The 25,539-nt window shown below is 39.7% G+C and overlaps 1 protein-coding gene across 1 annotated transcript in view; it reads right to left on the reverse strand.

The window, feature by feature from the left end:
• Window positions 1-6,272: 6,272 nt before the first annotated feature.
• The window catches only part of LOC145412452 (uncharacterized), a 32,354-nt gene continuing 13,087 nt past the window's right edge, over window positions 6,273-25,539 (reverse strand). Inside the window, exons 3-6 of the mRNA XM_080282337.1 lie at window positions 9,582-9,935; window positions 8,576-8,709; window positions 7,202-7,439; window positions 6,273-6,346 (exon numbers count right to left, since the gene is read on the reverse strand). Coding sequence (XP_080138463.1) covers window positions 6,273-6,346; window positions 7,202-7,439; window positions 8,576-8,709; window positions 9,582-9,935 — 800 coding nt within the window. The remainder of the gene's footprint in view (window positions 6,347-7,201; window positions 7,440-8,575; window positions 8,710-9,581; window positions 9,936-25,539) is intronic.

A 25,539-nucleotide genomic window follows, 5' to 3' on the forward strand; every position in this document is an offset into this window, starting at 1 on the left:
AAACTACTACGAATATTAGTTAAGCTGATAACGAAGAAGCTACCACGAATATTAGAGACAGAGACAGAGACGGAGAGAGAGAGAGAGAGATACAAGAAGTCATAACTGCAACACGGCACCGTCAACACATTGCAACAGCGTCCGTGTCGGAACTGATGCCCCCGTGCACACATGAAACACGAAGCCACTAATTAAACACCAGCTCCAGGTGTTTTTATTTTCCCATCAAATACAGAAATGTGCTCTTCCCCCTCCCCTCCCCTTCTCTTTCTTCTCGCTCCTCCCTTTCTCCCTCTTCGCTCCTCCTCCCCCTTCTCCCTCTCGCTCCCCCCTTCCTCTTCTCCCTCTTCGCTCCTCCCCCCTCCCTTTCTCCCTCTTGAAAGTAAAGAAGGATTTGACGCTAGAATGGGAAGGATTTGAAGGCTAACCCGTTCTATTAATCCATTCAACTCGCTGGTGGATTTTTTGCATCATTTCTGCCGTCTCCGCTTAGAAGTTAGCTTAGGAGAGATTAGAGGAGTTAGATAAGTTAGATATAGACCTCATTAACCTCTTTAGAACGAGAGGCTTCAGTGACAAACCCTTTTAAACCGATGACGTATATTCTTGCTAATTTTCTTCTAGTTTCATTAAGAGGTAGAGGAGTCAGGTGTAGAAGTCATTAACCCCTTCAGAACGAGGTCTCCAAATCGCCTGAGAGCAAAGGATTAACTTGAAGAAAAAACACCTGATGCCGAGAAAAGACCCTGGATTTAGTCAACTTTTAGCCTGTGACTTTTTTTTTCGGGAATTAATTAAAAAAAAAAAAGTGGATTGAAGGAGTTAGCCCCATAAAACCAACGAGGTCTCTCTCTCTCTCTCTCTCTCTCTCTCTCTCTATTATTCCAGCAACACAGAGACAATTTTAATTTTTTATTTACGGAAAAGTTACTAGACTCCATTATCTCTCGCACTGCAAGGGAGAGACAGACAGACAGAGACAGAGAGAGCAAGTACTGTAAGTTAACCCCTTCAGCCGGTGGACATTACCTAATTTCACTCCCACCAGTTATAGTCAACACAGGAATAACTTTTCGACCTGAGGGGGGAGGGGTCTCACAGCCTTAATTAACCAACTGTACTACCTGGCGACTCACCTGAGCTAAATTAAATCAGCTGGGGCAGCAAGAATTAATATATAAATAAATGTAAATAATAAACAGCGCTTATATAAATAAGATAACCTGTCTATAAGAGTTAATTAATCTCTCACCTTCGCACTTGAGGCTTTAAAAGATTGTGATGTAAATATACCAACCCCTGTTCAATGCCCCTCCTAATTATTTACCTATTTATTTATTTATTAATTTTCAAGTAATCAGATTTGTTTTTTATTACTATTTTTCACCATGAAGATTTTAGCAGTGTGCCCTTATTGTTTGAGGGATTTTTTCTTTTTCTTTTTTCTGTTTATCTGCGTTACATTTTTAAACCTTTCATGTTCAAGGTAATTCCAGCTGACACCAGACGATTTGATTCAGCTGAGAGGGAGTTACAGGTGTGTGTGTGTGTGTGTGTGTGTGTGTGTGTATATATATTCTACTCCTGCAAACGCCAGACGATTTTCTTTAGCTGGGTGATCCATAGGAGCTTGAGAAATTTAATAAGAAGTTTCTAGACAGCCAAGACACAAACATACCTAGACACCTGTACGTTGTTTTTGTCGTTGTTGTAGTTGTTGTGCATACCGACACACCTTGTTGTTATTGTTTTTTGTTGTGCATACGTATACACCTTATTTTTGTAGTTGTTGTTGTTGTAGATAGTTTTTGTTCGCTAATATATTCTTCGGCGTCACCCCAGCACTCCCCTGACTGGCGGCCATTCATCCCGCTAAAGGTTCAGCATCGCAGTTTTCCCGGTAATTCAGTGATGGCGTTGAAATTGCCCCATGAATATTTTACGCTCCTGTGCATTCCCCTCCTCTCTCTCTCTCTCTCTCTCTCTCTCTCTCTCTCTCTCTCTCACACACACACACACACACACACACACACACACACACACACACACACACACACACACACACACACACACACACACACACTGGCCAGTCTTCCTTCGTGCCCTTTCCATTTCCCTACCCACGCAGCCCCCGTCTGCCACCACACTCTCACACACTACTATACCCAAGTAAGGCAAGATTTTACTGGTATATCTGTGCTTCGTAATAAGAGAGCATAGATATACCAGTTATACCAGTGTTTCGCAATACCCAATACCTCGCCTATTAATTTTTCCACTCAAAATACACCTCCCACATTTTTACTGATAGGAATTCGATAGTGGAATATTTTTAAATTATATGGAGTAAACAATATTTAAAAATGGATCTATATATAATGTTAATAAAAAAAAAAACATTAAATTTAGGATACTCAGCTCCTTCACGATGATAACTTTTTCTTTTAATTTTCACTTACTATCTCTAATCCTTTTTATTCTCCTTAAAAGCGTTTCCTTGTAGTTAGAAAGTTATTAAAATCTATATCTTATTTTCTCACTTCGAATATTGTCTTTTTAAGATAATAAAAACAATTACATACATCTGGAAATATGAAAAATAGTATGAAGAAAAGACGGCACCGTATCCAAAGCCTTAAATGACTCAGTGCCCAATCACCCAATTACACTTGTCCCCAAAATGCATAAAAAAAACGAATAATTCAAAAGCGCCCACGTAAACTACACCTTACACTGCTGAGAATGGCTGTGTGAGGAGTTATTCCCTAATTATGCTCCAGTTGAGAATTTATTGGTCGTAGCTTAATGCCCCACCTGCTTCTTCCTCTAAAAACTTTCCAACTTCACCCAAACTCTGGTCAAGAATTTCACTCCCTGTTTACTACGAGGCAGGTAGGAAAGAACAGCTGCTTGATTCCGTGCTTTAAGCGGTTTATCTCATTTCTGGTACTTATCATGCTTTAGGTTAATATTTTTTCAATGCAAGGAAGAAGGAACCAAAGGCCAGAAGCTTGAGAGGGTGTGGTTTTAAAAGAGAAGTTGATCAGTGTTCCCTCTACAGTATTTATTTTTATATTTGTCTGGTTTTCTGTGCCCTACTGTAATCTGGTGTTTTTTTTTTTTATGTGACTTGTTTCTCCTTCCTCTGTTCATCGTTTAGACACACACACACACACACACACACACACACACACACACACACACACACACACACACACACACACACACACACACACACACACACACACACACATCACCTGTGGGCTGAAAAAAGAGGCAGACTGATGATGATGATGATGATGATGATAGTGATGATAATACTGAAAGAAACCACGAGTATATAGAAATTCTGTTGCTCTTTATTGCACCCAACATAATTTCAGCCATTTTTAGAGCAACAGGAAGATGATTAGCATTCTTAATTGGGGTCATGGCAGTGTTATACAGATATTTTATGCAGAGGCAATTATATTTTAACCCCTGATAATCCGTGAAGTAAAAATCGTAATGAGAGAATGTTAAGGTGTACTGTGCAAAATAAATCGCATAGAAACAGACGCTACGAGGTTTTCTGTGTCACCTAGAAGAGTCTTGAATCCCACAGTAATCAGATAGATAGGTATATAGATAGACAGATAGATAGATAGATAGATAAAGACAAATTGATGGATATTAGAAACAGTTATTTATATAGATAGACAGATATAGACAGATAGATGGAATACTGCGAGTTGAGAGTATATTCACCACCTGCTCTGTGTGTGTGTGTGTGTGTGTGTGTGTGTGTGTGTGTGTGTGTGTGTGTGTGTGTGTGTGTGTGTGTGATGGCTGAGGATGGGGGCAGCGACACACAATGAGCTGTATGGGGTGTAATTATCCTGGATTGTTTTAGCAGGTTAATTACGGAGGATGTTTGAAGGGAGTGCTAATGAGTTTGGAATATGGGTAATTAGTGTCATTAAAGAGAACACCTGTACTGGGTCCCCTCATACCTACAAGACACGGAATAATAACACTCGGGAACGTATCTCACCCTACTCTCTCTCTCTCTCTCTCTCTCTCTCTCTCTCTCTCTCTCTCTCTCTCTCTCTGAACATCTAATCTTAGCTGCTAGTATTAAGTATTCTGTAGTTCCTCCTCACTTCCTTATCATCTGATTTATGGAACCATTTCTATCCTGACAGGCAGATCTCGCCTAAATCCCTTCTATATGTCCCCCAACTTCGTCCATTCACTTCTGTCCAGGCTATCTAATCTCTCTCTCACTGCTGTCTGTGTTGCCTTATGCTTTCTCTCGTTGCAGGCTTCTTAGAACTGTCTCATTTTACGATCTCTCCTTTTCTTACTCTGTGAACTCGAGTGGTTGCGTCTTTTCTAGTATTTTATCCCAGCAAATAGGACACACACACACACACACACACACACACACACACACACACACACACACACACACACACACACACACACACACACACACACACACACACACACACACACTCACACACAATTTCATTATAACAGACAGCACAACTAACCCTAATGTATTCATATGGTACAGTATTTATACCAACAATAAGTATAACAAATCAACAAAAATTTATCTAACAGCTGGAATTATAATATTTTTTCAGCTGACAGGGAATTATAGAATTCTGCTAATTTTATCCTTACGGTGGATATACTTACTTGAAGATCCGATAGTCCTTCACCAGGTCCCCTCAATCCCACTGTGTTCATCCACCAAAATTTCTTTAGTGGAGACAGGTACTAGTTCCTTCACTCAAAAGAATCTCTCCCAAGCTAAAATAATATGATCTAGTATTAATAAAAATGAAACAGAAAATACGCTCTCTGATTAAAGGGGTTAATATTGTCTCTCACGCACTGCCTACCAAATTCCCCCTAGACCCGATAAATGTTGTCATATCACGTAGATTTTGTGTTCTTAGTGGGGATGCTGAGTGTACATAGATGCTCAGGTTCCTTTACGGGCACACATCACTGATACTGCAGAACATAGGTTGATCCGCCGTTATTAATACAATGCAACACAAATTACACATCTTTATTACATCATTCATTTGCCTTATGCAATACACTTTGGAGATATTTATATGATGAGATCTTGCTGAAATGAGTGGCTGAATATACGGTACATCAGTTTAATATATAACAATGAAAAAATAATTATAATCAGGGTATTGATTGCAACGAACTTGTTATAATTTTTAGATATAATTATAACGTACCAATCTGAAAACAATTTACAAGAGTGCGAATCCTACAAATAATGAACGTACAATACTGGTATTAGTTTACGCACGGATGGTAATGACGGCAATATAAAAATAATGATTATGATGGTGATAATGATGATGACAGTGATAATGGACACACTTAAAAGGAGAGAAAAATTCTATTATATTACAAGAAATTTTTGTACAAAGTATTTTCTGAGATCCACTTACAAGAACACATAAAATGGCCATGTATGCGTTTGAATTTATCCATAATCTGTTCAGCGTAAATGTCATTCTTGTACAAAATATTTTCAAGATTCACGTACAAGAGAACCTTTAAAATGGCCCTGTGTTCCTTTCAGAATATCCATAATTTTTGCATCTCTACAACTTGGCACTATTATCGTTCACAGTTGCTTTCCAAAAATTTTTTCCTAGCCAGTACTGTTGCAGCTGGGTCACCGTCTTGCAGCAGTCGTGGGCAGCACTTAAGTGTCTTTTATAACAGAACATCACTTATCGTAACACAGACACTTACACTCGAGTACTAACACCAGAAACACAACACCACAATATCCAGGCAGACCAGTATCTTTCTTTTCTTAATTCCTCAGTGCATTAAGCCGTCCAGACTGAAGAATAATATCCATAAATGAGGACGCTGGTATAATTCTTCCAACAACTTTCCTTAAAATGCATTCGTATTTGTTTATCTGCCCTAATTTGGGTCCTTTGACACTCAGCTTTTACTAACAGTCTTTTGAGTCATGCAAAATCTGGAGGTCTGAAGCAAGGACACTACTTCTTTTCAACTTTACCTAGAGTAGATTTTCGCCCTTGTTTTATATCAGTGACCAAATGCGACAATACCATGGCTCTACATCCTTTCCACAGCACGTCTTTGTAACCAGCACCATATTCAAGTAATATAGTCTTGTTACAGTTCAGCATTCGAGATAACAATTATAGGCCAAGTTAAAGAGGACAGAGTATACATTTTATCGCTGAGTGAGAGGATTTGGCAGGAGAGTTCTAGTGGAGGTACCGCAGCAGCCGCCAGCACACCACCACACCAAGCAGCACCCGCGACACTGACACAGCACACCCTGACAGAAGAAAAAGAAGAAGGAGACTTAGGCGCGTCCATACCATATGCTTGCAGGCGTGGGCGGTTGAGGGCGGGACTTCGCATCACTGGAACCCACAGAAATTCTCGCCCGCCCCTGCTCGTGGGTTACAGAAATGCAAAACTCCCACTAAGACCCGCCCGCGCCAGAAAGCATTTGGTACAGACACGGCCTTAGGTAAATTTAAACTAACTGCATAATGGTCACTGAAGCAGCCATTTTATTTTTGCTGTCCCAGTCTTCCCTTAGCCATAAATTCTTAGGATACTTACGTTTACTTTTATCAATCAATTTTCCTTTCATCGCTGATCAAACCTATAACTCTGCGTATTTCATCTATCCAACAGAACCTACATAGCCCACTTTTCTGTAAAGACTCAATTCCTCTGCTTTGAGTCTCAGCATGTGCAACTCTTCCTATAACTATGCTACCCATATGATGACGAGGATACTGTCACTCCATCATGACTATATATTAAAGTTTATGTCCCATGATAAGGGTAAAAAAAGTGCCGGCCATTCTATTTTCCTTTTATATTGCCATGTGAAGGCGTTCTCTCTCTCTCTCTCTCTCTCTCTCTCTCTCTCTCTCTCTCTCTCTCTCTCTTTCCTAAAACACTGAAAACACAAGTACTCTTCTTCCTACTCACAGCCATGCCACCATTAAGACTGACTGGACCTTAAGTGACCTGCATTGCCATACCCCTTGCCAGAAGCTGCCTTACACGAGTTCCACCATGTACAATTATCCGATGAGTACTACTGTCCAATGAGTACAATCATCCGATGACAAGCAGTACCGTAAATTTTCCAGCCACGCAAGCAGAAACCCACCTCGAGCAGCAGAAGCGCGTCCCTCCATGAGTGACACCTGGCTGGGGGAGTTGCTTCGGACGGCAGCGATGGTCGTCTCCCAGTACCTGTCCTGTATAGCGGCGGTGCACTTGAGGATGGCCGGGCCCCGTCGCAGCATGTGGGGACGCAGACGGAACTCCAGGCCCAGAACAGCCGTCTCCAGCCCGCTCTCCCGGTCTTCCATGGGCGGATAATGTTTCAGCCACGTCGCATCCACCTAGAGGGGCAAATAGAGGAGAATTCTAATGTAGGAGAATTTTAATATACGAGAAATCTCAGTCGGCAGTTCACCGAATCGCTGAAATACACCACACAGCCATTCACTCACCATTTAAGCCAGTGAAGTTCTCCCCTCGTCACAGTCAAAGCCCACTTACACCATGTACTTCATTTCAGTATTTCAGTAAGTCACTCTAGCACTACAGTACCCTTCAGTCAGAAACATTTCGATGGTTTCCTAGCCAATATAATATGTGAAGTACGTTCTTGTGCAACTCTGAACATATTCATTATCTCATTTTTATCCAGTATCATTTCTTTTTCTCGCTTATTGTTCATACAGCTCTTTTTCAACGTAACTCTTAGCCCCATTGTACCAAGTTTAATTCAGCTTCATGAGTCAAATTTCCGGGCAACTGTTGTTTTAGTGTAAGCGTGACTAAACAGGCCTTTCGGAGTCGTAAAATTCATAACAGTAAACTATAATCATCCTCCACGCTGTTGCTGTAAGTAGCTGAAGTACAGGCTAAACAAAAGCAAATTTCCAGTATTAAAAAAATCGGAAAAAAAGACAAGAAATTCTGTCCACATAGAGTGCCCGGGATATATCTGATAAGCTGCACATAAACATCTGCTTCTACCCAGGAGAATATTGAAGCTAAAACAAAACATCTAAACTATATCTCAAAAAAAAAAAAAAAAAAAATGTGTATCGAAAAATAATATCACTTCAAAGCACAGTAATATTTAGAAAGGACAGAGGAATAGGTAAAGGGGGAGAGCTATTCTACCTTCGACATCCAGGTACTGTAAAGAAAAAAACTAAATTATTTCCTTTGCTCTCTATCTCTCCCTTCCGTCTCTTCTTTCTTCCGCTTCTCTCCATTTTCCCCTTTCCCCTCCATTGTTCCTCTCTTTTCCCCTTCCTCTCTCTCCCTTCCCATCCTTTCTTCCTCATCCCCTTCTCCCCCTCCCCTGTAGTCGCCTGGATTCATTACGAGGGTGTCACTCGTACCAGAAGCTAGGCAGGCAGTTAGGGTACGCTAGGGCAGGCTGAGATGAGGTGGGGGAGGCAGGCTAGGAAGATGCTAAATTCACCAAAGTCATAATTCCCTTAAGTAGAGAGTTACTGACCGGTTCGTTGTTAATATAGAAGGTGAGTGTGGCGGGAGGCTGGGAGCGAGCTGAGGAGCAGTTGACGTGAACATACTCGTGCATCTCGTAGTACGCCTGCACGCCCGTGATCACTGGCTTCTCGTCCGGCAGGTCTGGCACGGAACACAAGGCATGAGTTGTGTGTGTGTGTGTGTGTGTGTGTGTGTGTGTGTGTGTGTGTGTGTACAAGGAAAAACTTTTTTTCAGACCTGTGAAGACTGAGGCATTGTGTGGACTCAGCTCCATGATTGCGAAAGGTAATGAAATCTGAGGCAAGTTTTTCCTTTTTCCTTAATAAATATTGCAGATCCTTCGAATGTAATATGCTGTAACCAGATATTTCACCGAGACACTTGCAACCAACAAATCCAATTAGTTAGCAGTTCCCAGAAATGAAAGGGAATGCAGCAGCCTTTACAATATTGCGGTGGTAAACTAAACACAGATTATTATTTTTATATGAGGGGAATGCTTTATTACCTCTTCAGCCTAAATGCGTTGATAAATTGAAGTTTATTATTTCAAGTTTTAATGTACAGCAGCGATTAAAGAGGAAAGGTCTGTTTCTGATACAGCTTTTAACTTTTTATTTCACGAAGTTGTAAATTTCTGCTGTTTCACAATTCCTCTGCATTGCGGAGGCTTTCCCCAGTGAAGGAAGTGCAGTGACGAGGCTGAAGAGATGAGGTATGAAATGACGACTAAAGTACCTGGATTAAATATGCTGATGATTAACTCCCATAAAGCTCATGGCTGGAATCATTCATCACCATTTCACTCTATCCCTGTCAGTTCATTTATCACCATTCTCTCTCTCTCTCTCTCTCTCTCTCTCTCTCTCTCTCTCTCTCTCTCTCTCTCTCTCTCTCTCTCTCTCTCTCTCTCTCTCTCTCCTTATTTGTCAATCTATAAAAACAGACAGATAGATAATTAGTTTCGTGTGTTTCGGTTCAGTACCAGAACAACAGGCTACAACAGTACTCACCCAGGACAGTCATTGTGCCCACGTCAGACTCGGTGTGGAAGGACGGCGCTTCCTCCGACACCTCACACCGTAACAAACCAGTCGCGCCCAGCTTCACGTCCTTGATCCTGACGCGGCCACGGTTGGAGATGGCCGTGTCCACCACCAAAGGGGTGCCGTTCACTGGAAACGTCTTTACCGAAGGAGATTCCAAAGGCGTCCACCTGTAGAACTCATCAAGGCCGAGGTACCACTTGAGGGCGTACACGTTCTCCCCCGCCTCCTCCTTGAAGTCACACTCGAGCCACACCGCCTCACCCACCACCACAGGGGAGGGAACCACCATACGTGTGATGCGCAGACCCAGGCACAAATCTGTAGCAAAAAAGGAATAGTGCCAAAGATAATGAGGTTGTAGAAAGCACAGTATTCGTGTGTTTAATTGCTGTAATCCTAGCACTCTTTGTAGGAAGTGGTAATCGTATGCAGGTAACATAAATACTCATAACGTGTGAAAAAAATAGACTGGTTATTAAAAATGTCAATTGCATAAAATGTCATGATGTGTGAAGAGCAGACTGACCCAAAAATGTTAATGAGAAATGGACTGACCCAATACATACAGTGATTTCTTGCAGTATTAATAAATCCCTGTGAAAGTAAAGTGCATTAATAGATCATACAGTATTTCCCTATAAACTTGTAGCATGTGTGGCTGGGTAGTAGAGAGATGTCCCTTAACAGCAGTAATGAAGAGCTTTTATCATCCAAAATTGTCGAAAGCTGGACGAACACTTTAAGAAAACACTCAGACACTCAGTAAGGCAGGATCAGTTTTTATATTCTAGTCAAAATCTGTCCCTGTAAACATATGAGAGTGAAACGACCGCATGAATATTTGCATTTTTTCTGCCGTGGTTAATTTTAGAATACGTTTACTAGAACATGGTCAGCATATATAAATTTTAAATGTGTTACAGGCGCCTGCATTTCACGTTGCCATTATTATATTCCTATTTTTGTGAGGCATGTAGCGCTGCACAAAGGTTTCCGAAGCACTTTTCTCGGCGATAAAAGAAAAAAAGTACCCTGTTTATTAGCTTTTGTACAAAAGACTAAAACAAATACTGATGCTACTACTGATACTACCGCTACATAAACGGAACTAATATCGTGACAACAGTAACAGTAACTCGGCAACAGTAGCTGAGTCACACACAAGGAGCAAGGAAGACAACGGGCCTCGAGAGAATGCAAGCGACCAAATTTAGTCATGCAGGGGAGGGTTCTTGAAGCGGCCTGGTCATGTAGCTCGGTTCCATGACTCTCAACGAGGAAGAGGGTCGCCAGTTATCGTGTTGCAATATCGGATTACGTTGCACAGAGGGGGTTCTCCGACCGCTAGTACTGGCTTTCTCATTCGTTGCATTCATTAATAAGAAAAAAAAGAGGAAGTGGTTTGATAAAGAAATAATCTGTATATAGTGTAGAGTGCCCCTATAACTTATTTAACTACGGGCACATCTTTATTTGGTGTTATTCTCTCTCTCTCTCTCTCTCTCTCTCTCTGATTATTCCACTTTTCCGTAGCGTTTTCCACACGGCTCCAATACATGTCTACTGAAAAATCCTAGAAAGAAAAAAGTGGTAATATCCATCTACCACATATTCCACATCTTCGTACATTTTCCACACTGCTACAAGCCTGAGAAATCCTGGAGCACAAAGCCTGGCCTCTCCTTCCGGCTCAAGTCAAGAGGAAGGGATCAACACGGCCCCGCCCAGCTCTAACCCAGCTTAACCCGCTCTACATGGCCACCCTAATGAACTTACCTTGGCTCAGGGAAATTCATGTAAATATTGACCACAGCAGCGAGGCCTTCCCTAACAGTAGAGCCTCGTGGTGTTTTTTATGTGTATTTTTTATTATGATTGTTTAGTGGCAATGACCTTTCAGTGATATACTGCCATGATTTGGAGTTTTAGTGAGTTAATTAGTTCCCAGGTAAATTCACGTACAGTACAGGTAAACATGGACCACTGCAAGCCTGAGCGGCCTCACATTAGAGCCTCTTGCTTCTTCATAATTATTATTATTATTATTATTATTATTATATGGTTAATAGATGGCCATGACCTGCCATTATTCGAAGCTTTCATCAGTCAATAAACTGCCTCAGGATCACGATGACCATCAAAAGTGTGTGTGTGTGTGTGTGTGTGTGTGTGTGTGTGTGTGTGTGTGTGTGTGTTCCTTGTATTGTATGGTTAGATGTTTTAACGAACACTTTAGGGACCGACAGACTTTTTTACTTTTTTTCTTTTCTTTTTCATTTTTCTTTTTACGCTTCATGGTTGCGGGAAAAACGTGTCCAGTTATAAATCCATCGGTAAACATTTCGTCATGGCGCGTCCCGTAATGGCCAGGTGCACAACAGGTATGAAATCGCTCACGTCGCTTGTGCAATGAAGTCAAAAGGAATACAAATAAAAAATCATACCGCTGCGGTCATTGATCTCTGAATAGCGAACACTGAACATTTAAAAAAAAAAAAATCGCGCCAACCAAAGCTTTCAGTTATTCCACATCACATTCTACCTCTTTTCAGTCCAGTGATTTGTTTGGAGTGTATTATTATTGTTATGATTATTGTTATTATTGTTATGATTATTATTATTGTATTTGTTGTTGTTATTATCATCATTACCATTATTATTATTATTATTATTATTATTATTATTTTGTTGTTTAAGACATTTTTGTACAAGATACAGTACCGTACAGTATTGTAGTGTCAGAGAGAATACAGTATTATGATGTTTATTCACACACACACACACACACACACACACACACACACACACACACACACACACACACACACACACACACACACACACACACACACACACACACACACAATCAATCAATCAATCAATCAGTCTGTGGTGAACGAAACCTTTTACCATACCCTCCAGGCTTCATATATCTTTCAGTTTTCCTTATTTATTTTTCCTGCAGTAATCATGAGCGTTTTTCTCCTTTTTTCCCTGTTTTGAGATTTATGAGGGATAATTCTGTAAGACTGCAAAACAAGCGTGCAGCGTTAAGTAAAAAAAGTATATATATAGTAACTTTACCAAAGGGGCGCGACCTTCCCATGTTTTCTATTGAAATGAGTCTTTAACAGGTTACTTGTTCTTATTCCTGGATTACCACAGCTACTAGAGATTTTGTCAGCTTACCTCTGAAAGCTATAAATGAGGACTTAGAATACGTAAATATTCCGCCAATATCTGCCAGTAGCCGGCCATATTTAACGTTCCTAAAGCGCATTTTTTTAAATTTGAAAGCGGGCTGTCAAAACGGAAGTGATGTTGGGATGGATTAAGTTTGGTTTGGTTAGGTTAGGTTTGGTTAAATCATTACGTTTCCCATTGCTTTGACACGGGATGCACTGACGCGTCCAGTCGCAGCGATGGTAGGTAAACAACGTGGTCAGTCGGAGAGATGGTCGGTAAACGTTGCCGCGGGAGACCTGACTGCTTCCTTAAATACCCCAAAATTGGCATATTTTGTCTTTTTCCAGTCACTTCTTGCAATCACAATGGAACAGTTAACTGTCTGTGTTGCTTATGTACCAAAATTACTTACCTTGAGATCGTGAATTTGGTATTATACAGTATACTGCAGGTGGAATCGCCGCGCCCGTTTGGTAAAAAATTACGAAAACATTTTATGAAGATTAGAAGAGTTGGAGATATTCACTTAATTTGTCACATTTCAGCCTACATTTCATATTCTTTAGGCATTGGTAGATAGATAGCCAGACAGACAGGTGTAGATAGACAAATAGACATAAAGACAGATAGATACAGATATAAGACGATGAAGATTAGCAGTTAATATTGATTCTAATACGAATACCCTGTTTTTATAAGGAATGGAAATAATAAGCAACCGCAAGTGCAGTCTTTAACAGATACTGGCCACTGATAACAAAACGCATGCCATCCAACGGGAGTGGGTGTACGATACAACTTCCCAATGATACACTACTGTGCTGGTCACACTGACGTCTCTGCTGATTCATGCATATGCCCGAAGACTTCTGACGTAAGGCCCTTGCTATCAATAAATCTAAAATGATAAATCGTGAATGCTGGTACGACCTATATTAAATGCAATTTAAATTAAGTGAATATTTGCCCATTGCCTGATCGGTTGTATAAATGCTGGGATAACGATGACCATCAGCATTTTACAGAAAATTTGAATTTGTGAACAAATGCAGGGGCAGTGAATGTCAAGTGCTGTTTGCACAAACTGGTTATTTATGGAAAGCCAAATTGATTACACACATGATATAACGAAAACCAATGTATTTTGCAGCAAGTGTGTATTTGCATATGACCTAACTAGTTGCATAACTGCTTGAAATACGATCGTCACGTACACTTTACAGTAACTGGGTAGTTGTGAATTATCTTTTTCCATGCATAATACCACTCATTGTAAAATTGCCTTAACATTAATGACACAAAGTCTGCTTAAATTATGCTAAGTTCCTCATATTCCAGTAGCTTAATCTGTGCCAATTATGGCCCTGCACATTATTCCCAACATTGTCATGAACATTTCTTCCATCACACACTTGCTTGTAAAGCACAAACGCATTGTTGGCAGCCAACACAAATTATGATGTAGGTTGGTTATGGCTTTGCTAGGGTGTTTAATAAGTTTTACATGTTTCCTTCATCACACACGCCCAGTGAAATACAGAATAAATTATTAGTTTGCACCATCAATATATTCAATTTTCCACAATGGTATACGTTTCCCACACTAATAATTAAGTAGTACAGTTACTGCACAAGGCAATAAACCTAACCAAGCACGATGGACATATAGTAGACAATTACGACTGTCCACTGTCCCATAAAACGTTCTTGCATATATCCCTGTTTGTACCGTGTATATCCGACCTCCGGAACACAATCCACGAGGGACCCAATGTGTTCATGAATGGTGAGGACTGACAGTGTGGAGGAACTTAAGTAATTAGATGCAGTGACTGTACAGAGGTAATAGAAAGCACAGTGTCCAAAGTTAAGTGACTGGCTCAACAATGACCTTTATTTAGAGGTCGAGAACGGAGGCTACAAAAAGACAGCATCGAAATCTGTCAGTAGCAACATTATCATATGGTTGTAAGACATCGCAGAGTTAATAATGTAAAAGATCAACACAGTCCAGTTGCAATGGGACTTAAAGAACCTACTTGAGTTATTTGGGCTGGAGTGGAAAAGAACTTGAGATTCATAAGAGAAGCAAAGTATGGACGTCTGTAGATCAAAAGACTAATGGGCGTGTGGATAGATGGCATGACCACACAGAGATTATGGTTGTCAATAGGATATCTTATAAAAACGAATTACAAGTCCCTCAGCTGGGTGCCCTCAAAATCGACCATGAAGAAAGACAATGAATTCACAGTACTTTGAAACCTCCCTTATATTCTGTTGATATCATTACTGCTCCTCGGAATGTTCTTATCGAGATTTTGTTGTTCTCGTTGCTACGTATGTATTTCGCAAATAATTTTGACTACAGAATAATTATTGAATCATAGCATCAGTTGCTGGATGATATACGCGTATAGTCTGAAGCTCACGAAGGTCAAGCCGCTTAGGTCACTTGGCTATTCGTTGGGTAATTGTTCAGTCCAGCCATAATTCATTTTTCAGACCTAGTTATGCTGTATTGGAAAGAATAACTTCATCAACAACACAAGTTGAAAATAAGCTAAATTAATAGTCTGGTTCGTTTGCAATGTTTTCTTGGTCCAGTGTAAGTCCAAGTGAAGTGGTTTACAACTGACTCGCTGTTATAATTACGAAATATAGCCTACTAATCATCCTGTGTTACTGTACTGAAGGCAGAATTTGACAGCAAATGTTGTTCAAATAAGGAAACAACATATGAGATGCCACTGAAAGGAAACTAGGATGCTTCTTCATAGTTACTGCAATCCTTGGGTCGTGTCTTTGAACGTCATTTATTTATCTATTTGGTTATTTATTTATTTTATTTCTTAATATATTTATTTATTGGGGTGCGTCCTGACATGCAACTTACTTATAACGCGACATTTTGTTTAGCATTTGCATGTACCAGATTTTGATGTTAATACTGGAAAGAAAAATACATAAAAATAGAAATGACAAAAAAAATCAGCGTCACTGTCCTTGTCACCAATATTTCACACGTATTTTCCCAGTGAGCCAAAACATCTGGACCACCACATTGAGTATCACCTGTCGAATGCCATGGTCTGCGCCAAAGCAATTTCGGTTAATTTAGAATGAGGCCCATTCTGCTTTACCCTCATCGCACCACTGCTTAGGAGTAAATTTAGGCGCTTGTCCTAACTTATGCTAGACTCTCAAAGCTTAATCATAGTACTGCATGTCTAAATTTTGTCACCAACTGTGCACATGTTACATTTGTTTGAGCGAAGTGAATCTGCTTTTGACTTGCCCGTATCTCTGTTATATTGACATGCATAATATCTTTTAACTTCCGTGTGCTATCTAATTACATGAACAGTACTAAACTACGTTAATACTACGGTTGCAGCAACATACGAACGTTGGTGCAGCCGTGTATATATATCTAATGAATTTAAGTAACGAGGACAGGCCATTCATTTAACTCATTAGCAAGGTATAATTGGCTTCTTTAATCCTCTCGGGACGCGGGTAGGATGATGGTGCAACAACAAATCACCTTGGCAACACCCACCTGACGTGCTGGTAATTACAGGTATCGCATTCACGCACCAACGATTAATCACCACCAGTCTCACTCAGGCACCTGCGAAACTCTTCCAGCGTTACTATAGATTTTTCACCTCTACCTGGCCCAGATTTTCCCCCCTCTGCATCTTATTTCACGTAGCTCAGTGTCAGGAAAAGATGATGCAGTGGCTCAACATCCTTTCCATAAACACTTCTTCCTGACAACAGATCGCTGATAATGCAGTTGCTCTACATCCTTTCCACAACACTTCTTCCTTGCTACACTTCTTTCACCTTAAACTGGCTCAGATTTTCCTCCGTCCACAGCTTACATTTCTTCCTGACGATAGAAAAGGGTAAATGTGACGAGGAGTGTACGCCATGAAAGTTTATCTGACGTCGGTGCAAAACTTTGTAATAAAATTCGTTCTTTATTGGAAGTTCACCTTAAAAGTTGCGTTAATTGCCGTATGCACGCTAATTATGTGTTTATTACTTCCTGATGTTGTTTTTGCCGTGCTCAGTGTTGGCTCTCTGTCCCTTGATCCGGAGCTGTAGAGAAAATTGTATCTTTTCTCCTGTATGTTCGTCTGCTTTCTTTTTCCTTATTTCCTTCAACTCCATCCATCCTTTGTTCTTAAAACGCTCAAATGTCATACTAATGCTATCCTGTCCTAGACTTTTGTATACAGACTCTTCACCCACCCATTTGCATGACGTATAGTGTCCAGATAAAACAAGAACAAAATTGCTGAACGTTGATTTCAAGATAAGATACGTGACTATTATCTTTTATCATATTCTTCGTATTTAGGTCACATGTTCAAGATTTTAAAGTCGGTCTGATGCTGAATTTCGCTACTAACTATTTCTCCATTTATATGCTATAACATTTACGTGATGAGGGATGTACCTGTAAGTGTGTTTGATGAAGGATATACCTGTAAGTGTATTTGATGAATGATATACCTGTAAGTGTGTTTGATGAATGATATACCTGTAAGTGTGTTTGATGAAGGATATACCTGTAAGTGTATTTGATGAAGGATATACCTGTAAGTGTATTTGATGAAGATTATACCTGTAAGTGTGTTTAATGAAGGATATACCTGTAAGTGTATTTGATGAAGATTATACCTGTAAGTGTGTTTAATGAAGGATATACCTGTAAATGTACAGTATTTGATGAAGGATATACCTGTAAGTGTATTTGATGAAGGATGTACCTGTAAATGTATTTGATAAAGGATATACCTGTAAGTGTGTTTAATGAAGGATATACCTGTAAATGTATTTGATGAAGGATATACCTGTAAGTGTATTTGATGAAGGATGTACCTGTAAGTGTATTTGATGAAGGATATACCTGTAAGTGTATTTAATGAAGGATATATCTGTAAATGTATTCACGTATATGACTTCATCGGGTATCAGTCACCATCACAAGAGCTCGTCATTTTGGCTGGAATTCTAAGAGTCTTCCATGAATTATATTTTGCATAGAAAGAAAGTAAAGAAAAATACTTATGAAAATTTTGCCTCGTCAACAAATAGCCTGTAATGTGTCTGAAATAATAAAGTGTCTCCATCAGTTCTATTAAAAAAAAAAAAAAAAAAAATACTTCTTCCAGCACACATTTTATTAATTTCATTTTCACAACGTAATTTCATTCTTATTTGCTCTGTATAAAAACGTCTCTTGCTTCTGTATACATTTTCCCGCCTCCTTTCAAAACACAATATATTTCCATCCACGCAGCTCTCAACACACACTCTGCAGGATAATTGCGTAGGCGGATTTAACATGAAGAGGATGTTTGTTTGTCTTTTTCATGGAGTATTAATATGGTTGAAGAGGCAAGGTTTTTTTTTTGTTTTACTTACATATACGTTGTAGTTCTCATTCTGGCCACACGCATACTGGGAAAACAATAGAAATCCAAATGAAGATCAAATACCAAAATACAGTAAAGTCAACTCGTCAGTGAGGTGTAGCGTTCTTGCATCTCAAATATCGTGGCTGTTCTGCAGGTAAATTCCTCTTTGAAAGGGTTTTTACACTGATTTGACTGGAATTATTGGAGAACCTAGCAACTTTTTTTTTTTCCAACGAGTGCCTCATGAATATTCTCCTGTGTTTTCATTTTATTCACTTAGCAGTCGTTTCTTTTCCTAACATTTCAATTATTTTCCAGTCCTTTTGTTTCATTCACTCCTATACCGTAGTGCATTTTTTTACTTCTGTTTAACTGGCCTCTCTTCCAGCTCTTGCAATAAATAAGAAACCTTGGAAACCTTTAGCAGTCGTTTCTTTTAGTAATATGTACATTATTCTCCTGTTCCTTTAATTCACTCTTGCAATGATTAGGAAACCAAATTTATTTTAGCAATCGTTCCTTTTCGTAAAACCTGCATTATTCTCTTGGTCCTTTGTTTCATTCCTCCTGTTCCTTTATTTCATTCACTCTTGTACTGCCATGTCTTCCCTTTCATGCAACTGATCTCCCTCTCTTCCCTCCCCTCCTCCTCCTCCGCACCATCCCCGTATATTCACCCCATCCCAAATCCGACAGGAGCAATAATCCGTCAGCATCTGCCTGTCATGCCTGTTGCTTTTGCTGCCTTGATTAAATCGTCCCCCATGATTGAATTTTACATATGAATGGCTCGCGTTCCATTGACAGCAACCTCCAGCGCCGGCCGTACAACATGATTGAATTATCCTTATCACTGCTCCTGCCTGAGACGTGAATTAGGTGCCTCGAGCGTTACTGCTGCGTGTAATTTGTGCAGCTGACATAGAGCTGGCCAGTTGTACGGTTGATGGAAAGGAAATACAGTTACTCAGAGGTCTTCACAAGCTATATATATTTCTCTCCCTTCCCCGCCTCCCCTCTCTCTCTCTCTCTCTCTCTCTCTCTCTCTCTCATAACATGTTGCTTGGAGGCCAGTGTTGTATAAGATTTAGTTTTTGGTTCCCTAAGATGGCAGAACTAGAGAGCGAGTATACTGCACGTGCGATACCACAGTTTGTTAAGGATAGTGGAAAGACTACGAGAAAATTAAGTACCAATATGAACACTATTCCCTTTCAGCTCTGCACTTACCCATTGTACATCGTTATCTCTGACCTCTGATAGTCCAGTGCCTAATCCCCTCCTTGCTATTGTTCCTGTACTACTGGCTAATTATCTATGCCCTTCCAGCTGTCCCTTTCTCCTGCTTCCTTTTTGGATTATCATTTTGTTGCCTTAGTTGTTTCTCTGTCGTCTGTTGAACGTACTTACCTCCATCGATTTCTGTAGCCAATTTTTCTGTAATGATTTTATCTTCTACTTTCTTTCCTTCGCTTATTGAAGATAAATTTCTAGCCCTTTGTAAGCAGTGGAAGAAAGTACAGAGAGATTATAGCAAATGTTGATAACACATAAGCAACGCTGTTGCAACCCTCCATCTGACCAAGTACATACCCCCCCCACCTCCCTGCACACCTAACCAAGAACATAACGGCCCTCACCTCCCCCCCCCCTTGTATAAACGGCACTCACTCCCCCCCCCCTTCTGTATAACACAGACATTAAAACTTAAAAATTTCAGAAGTTTATCCATGGTCCCCTAAGATTACTTGCTAGGGCTCATTGAAATCCGTTTTTTTTTTTTTTTTTTTTTTTTTTTTTTTAAATCTTCAGACACATCACTCTACCTATCAAAAGTCACCGGTTCACTATAAGACACACAACTATTTGAAAATTTCATGACTCTGTGGTTAATATTTTCGGACATTTGCTGGGAAACGAAATCTCTACGCCCTGCCAGCCGCCCAGCTCTACAGACGGACACCAGTGACAGCAATACGCTTCTCTGATTTTGTCAGGGTGGACATGATCGATTATGTCCTTACAGTTGTAGAGCGCATCCGTATTCATAGCAAAGGTGTATGACGGTTAAATCAGTCATCTTTTTTTTTTCATTGCATTTCCCATCGGCTGCTACAGAAATCAAAGAGGTTTAAATATTGATTCTCTGTGTAATACAACTTTCTATATCTCAGTCCGCTCTATGAATCCAGGCATATACTTCCATGAAACTGGACTTGATACTCATTATTCAAAGACAAGTGCAAATAAAAACACAGGAGGGAAGAAATACTGTATAAGTGAGTTTACCCTTGGCTCTGATCACACTACATTATTAAGATACAGAATATAAATCAGCCACCGATATATTCATGATCATAACTCATGCAAATCACATTATACGGCCAAGTGAAATGAAATATGAGGGCGTGTAAGTGTAAAACATTTTTTCCCCACAATTCATTACACATGCTGCTTAAACTGGTGAATAATTAGTTGATATTTTGCTTTGGAGTTGTGGACATCGATGTTGCCACAAAGTATCAGCGAGCCATTATTGAGAAAAAGGTGTTGCAGAACAAAGAGTGAAAGTTTCAGAGAATTAGAATTGTGAGGCGCAACGTATCGGGCTATAATTCACTATTTATTCGAGTTATGAATGAAATGCAACGAAATTAGGATATACTTAACCGTTTATTCGTATTATGACTGATATACAAGGAGATTAGAGCATACTTCAATTTGTTTTCGTATTTTGAATGGCATACAAGCTTAGGATATACATTACTGGGATTAGATAATTATTAGGCTCAAACTCGAGCCTTGAATTGCCATGGAGGGGGTGTCGAAAAGTTTAATTTTATAACCATTCCTTGTGCTCATTTTCTAGCCTAATTTTCAAACTAAATATGTATTATAAAACTATGCTCTTATATCTTAAATCCCTAACTTCGGTCGCTCATCCCCATACACGGATTAAAATGTTACCTTCATATCGACCACCCTACCTTGCAAGCTCCATTGTATACCATAGTTCAGTGGACGTAACTTGGCTGGGGAGTTTGTCCTTTTGCAGCCTATTTCCCATAGCTCAATTTCAGAAAAAAAAAAAATTGCGGCCCTTGCATTGTTTTTACAGCATTTCTTCGCGACTAGCACAATGTTCTCTTGTTACAACTCACCATTGAAGAATGAAAAATTGCTAATTCTATGTAAAGTGAACAATGCAAAGCGTATTATACTGTTCTTACACTAACTTGGCATAAAACTGCCATGTCTCCATTCCGAAATCTATAGTGTAACGATGGATGAATACTAGAATATGGTGCTAGTCACAAAAAAAAAAAAAAAACTGCTTTGAACAGATGTACAGCCGTAGCAATGTCTTTTTCTGGCACTGACGTACGTGGAATGAGCCGCAGAAAGACAATAAACTGGGTCAAGTCAGAGTAAAAGCAAAATAGATTGTGCCTCAAGAACGTGTTTGCATTAATCACCCCCATTCCAGCACAGGTGGCCACAACATTCCCAATCGCATTTACTCCTAGCACTTCAAAACTATTTAACACACCTTTCCTTTGCATCCAGCCACCCTCACGTGGTTTAAATGCATCCAAACACACTTCAGCAGGCGACCCAAACTTGTTAACTCTGGCTCCAAGTTGTGCAGTCCTTCAGCCTTGTAGTATGAAGCAATTCTGTGGTGGCTGCCAGATTACTGCAGGGAAAATGTGGCTTCAAAGGAGAAACTAACTGTAAATCTATCACTCTTAAATCCTTTAGTCCAGTGATGCGCTTGAAGTTTTATATATTTTTTTCTATTTCTACATTTTTTTTCAGCATAGATGAAGTGTAATGAAGGAGTTAATGGAGGCTATATCCAAAATCTTCAATCTGAAATTTCTCTCCATAGCTAAAACGTAATAATCTAGAAATAGCAGTGACAGTATTAATAATTCTTCCCTGTAGTGGAGGGTTAAATATGCAATCTGACCTACAGTTTGGGCCCATAATCCAGTTTTTAACCACTTTCAACTTGTTTGAAAAATAATGATAAATTCAGTAACATCACACTAGATTCTGACACTGTTTCGAGTGGACAAAAAAAGAACTGAGGATCACAATGCAAAATTCAAAGCATATCATAAATCTGAATCAGCTTAATGACAGCCTGTGTAGTGAAGCAGGTGTATTGGTTTGGTCTTCACTCGATAGACCGCTTCTAAGGGTCTGTTAAGTCCTTAGTATGAAGTGAAGGTAATGCTTATAGAAGAATTTGATTTCAGTGTGTGTTACTCTTAAGGTTATGGTACTTAAAGCAGATGACAACGATTGTAAACTAATTTGACTCAGAGGTCTATGTCATTCTTGAAATTTTGATACTCTGATTATTACCGTATATTAGGCGCTGTCGTCGCTAAAGGCCGTAATCTTAAAACAAACGGAGAGTTACTCAAAGGCTTCCTCACCTACACTGTCATTTTCAACACCTTTACGCGATCCAGCATTACAGGCCTGGAACATTGAGGGACTGATGTGCGGGAGGAGATTTCTGGGCTACGAGTATAAGACGCCCTGAGCTTTGATCATTGTTATTAGATCTATCTTTATTATTTCTCAGATATACAGATATAAGGGATGGACTTCTGGGTGCTCCTCCTCTGGGAATTCAGCCTTTTTACAGCACCACCCTGAGATTCCGCTGACAGTATCCGTATTTCTGATGCAGACTTGATTTTAATGCTGGGAACTGATCTATCGAATATCGTATCAGTATTTTGTGGTTGTGAAAATAATTGCATGACTTCCAGTTCCTGATGGTATTGAAAATGTTATCCTAAATCACAAATCCTGTATGTTGGCTAATTCATTGCCGTATATATTTTTACTCTTTCACTTAACCAGGATAAAGGCGACGTGACGGGACGAATGGAAGTGGATGAAACGGCAATCATTCCAGTGAGGGTGCAAATCCCATGTGACTTACTGTACATATAGGGAATAGAGAAGCGCGAAGTTCAATGTTATATCTGCCCATCCCACGCACCAACACGAAGGTTTTTAGTATTTTGAATTTATGGTACACGAGAGTTGAAATGCTACGTACTGTTGCAACCACTGCGTCATGGGTGTACATCAGAATGCATATTAAGTCTGTGCACAGTGATAACTCCTTTCTACAGCGATAACTCCTCTCTGCAGTGATAATTCTTCTCTACGGTGAAAAATTCTTTCTAAAGTAATAATTCCCCTCTACAGTAATAAATTCTTTCTGCAGCGGTAAATTCTCCAGACAGTGATCATTCCCCTCCAGTATACAGAAAAGGACTAAAATAATCCTACGTTCACACAGACACCAACACAGCGACGATGTGTTGCTAAATCAGACGGTCCGGATCAGTGCAACACAAACAAAACAAGCGCAGCACTCGAATTCCGCCCCCAAAGTCTGCCAGGTAGCTCTCGTCCCTTTACCTGTGCTGTGTTCTGGTTGTTAACAGAGCATGCAGGTACACTGAACACATCAAAACGACATATTTATGGGAACTGCATATGAGAGGATTGTTCTCGCCAGGTAAATGGGAAATGGCAAACCAAAATTTCACCAACAAGGCTATTATTATAACGATTACTATTATTATTATTATTATTATTATTATTATTATTATTAAATGCATACTATAGTGCTGCATTATTGAACCGAATCCCATCATGCTACTGTTGTCAGCTTAACTGTACTCCTTTCACCTTAACCTGGCCCAGATTTTCGTCCCTCTGCAGCTTATTTCACGTAGCTCAGTGGCGGAAAAGAAAATGCTACGACTCCATCTTTTTTTTTCTATGGCACTTCTTCGTGACTAGCATCGTATTCAGGTGTTAATCTATTGTTAAAGCTTAGCAATGAAGACGGGGACATGGTAATTTTAAGCCAAGTTAGAGTGAAAAGAGTATAGCATCAGACGCTGCTTTGGTCGAAATCAAAACGCGAATGCAACCAATTACGTGAAGTTCCAGCTCATTCCATTTTTTTATTTAATTATTTATTTATTTATTTATTTTGCTTTTGTACATTCGTGTAATAAGGAATGGCATATCTAGCATAGTCACGACCGACACTGCCAGATCATCATCATCATCATCATCATCAACAACATCATCATCACCTTATCATTCATATCATCATCAACATAGAGGACATTGGCAGAACAAGATATCATCATCATCACCATCATCATAAAGGACATTGGCAGAACAATATACCACCTCCACCATCATCATCATCATCATCATCATCATCCCCCGACCTAAAAATCGGTGAAATAATATGAGTCTGGAACGTGCATTAAAAAAAAAAAAAAAAAAAAAAAAAAAAATCCGTTTCCAAGCTGTATCTGTTAATAATTCTTCCCAAGAGAGATAGTGAAAAAGTTACGAGAGAGAGAGAAAAAAAAGAGCATAATTTTTGCGGAGTTAATCTGCAATGCACTGAACTTCATAAAATCAAAAGTCAAAAGTGAGAATATATGATGAACTGAGAATATGGAGGGGGGAGGGGAGAGGGAGGAGGAGACCAAGGATGAGATTCAGGGATGGAGGAAAGTAAAAACTGAGAATATATAATAAGCTGAGCATATGGAGAGGGCGGAGAGAGAGGGGGAGACCGAGGATGATGTGGAGGGATGGAGTATAGAGGTATATGAGAAAGGGGGATGTAAGTTGGGAGGAGGGCAGCGTTATGGCAGGGGACAGGGCGACATAGAGGCGATTTATTTGCGGCCACCCCTTACGGAATTAAGGTGTCTGGCTAGAGAGAGAGAGAGAAAGAGAGAGAGAGAGAGAATATGTAATTTCCTTTAGTGCAATAGTTGTGGGTGAACGATATTGTGGGTTTATAAGGAATTTAAACAAATAGGAAAATAAAAGAACGTTTTTTTGTGCATTTAAGAAAATTTGGACAAAGAAGAAAAAAGCTTGGAGTTAGTTAAGGATATTTCAGCAAAGAGAGAGAAAGAGAGAGAGAGAGAGAGAGAGTTACGAGCAGTCCTGTCCACTAAATTCAGGAGAATTCGTCGGATCTTGAGTAAAATGTCTGTGTAGAAGAATTCGAGGTGGTTGGAGGAATGTAATCTTTTAACTGCCTATAGTACGTCCACCTTGACTTGGCGGTAATTCTCTCTCTCTCTCTCTCTCTCTCTCTCTCTCTCTCTCTCTCTCTCTCAATACCATAATCAAATGATCATCTCATGTCACAGCTTAACATTCTAGATGGCACAGTAATATCATCAAGTAAATTTATAAATGAGTGTATATACGTATTTACA

The sequence above is a fragment of the Coenobita brevimanus genome, chromosome 93 (genome assembly GCF_032717465.1).
Source record: "Coenobita brevimanus isolate Jiangsu-jjx chromosome 93, ASM3271746v2, whole genome shotgun sequence".
Classification (NCBI taxonomy): Eukaryota; Metazoa; Arthropoda; class Malacostraca; order Decapoda; family Coenobitidae; genus Coenobita; species Coenobita brevimanus.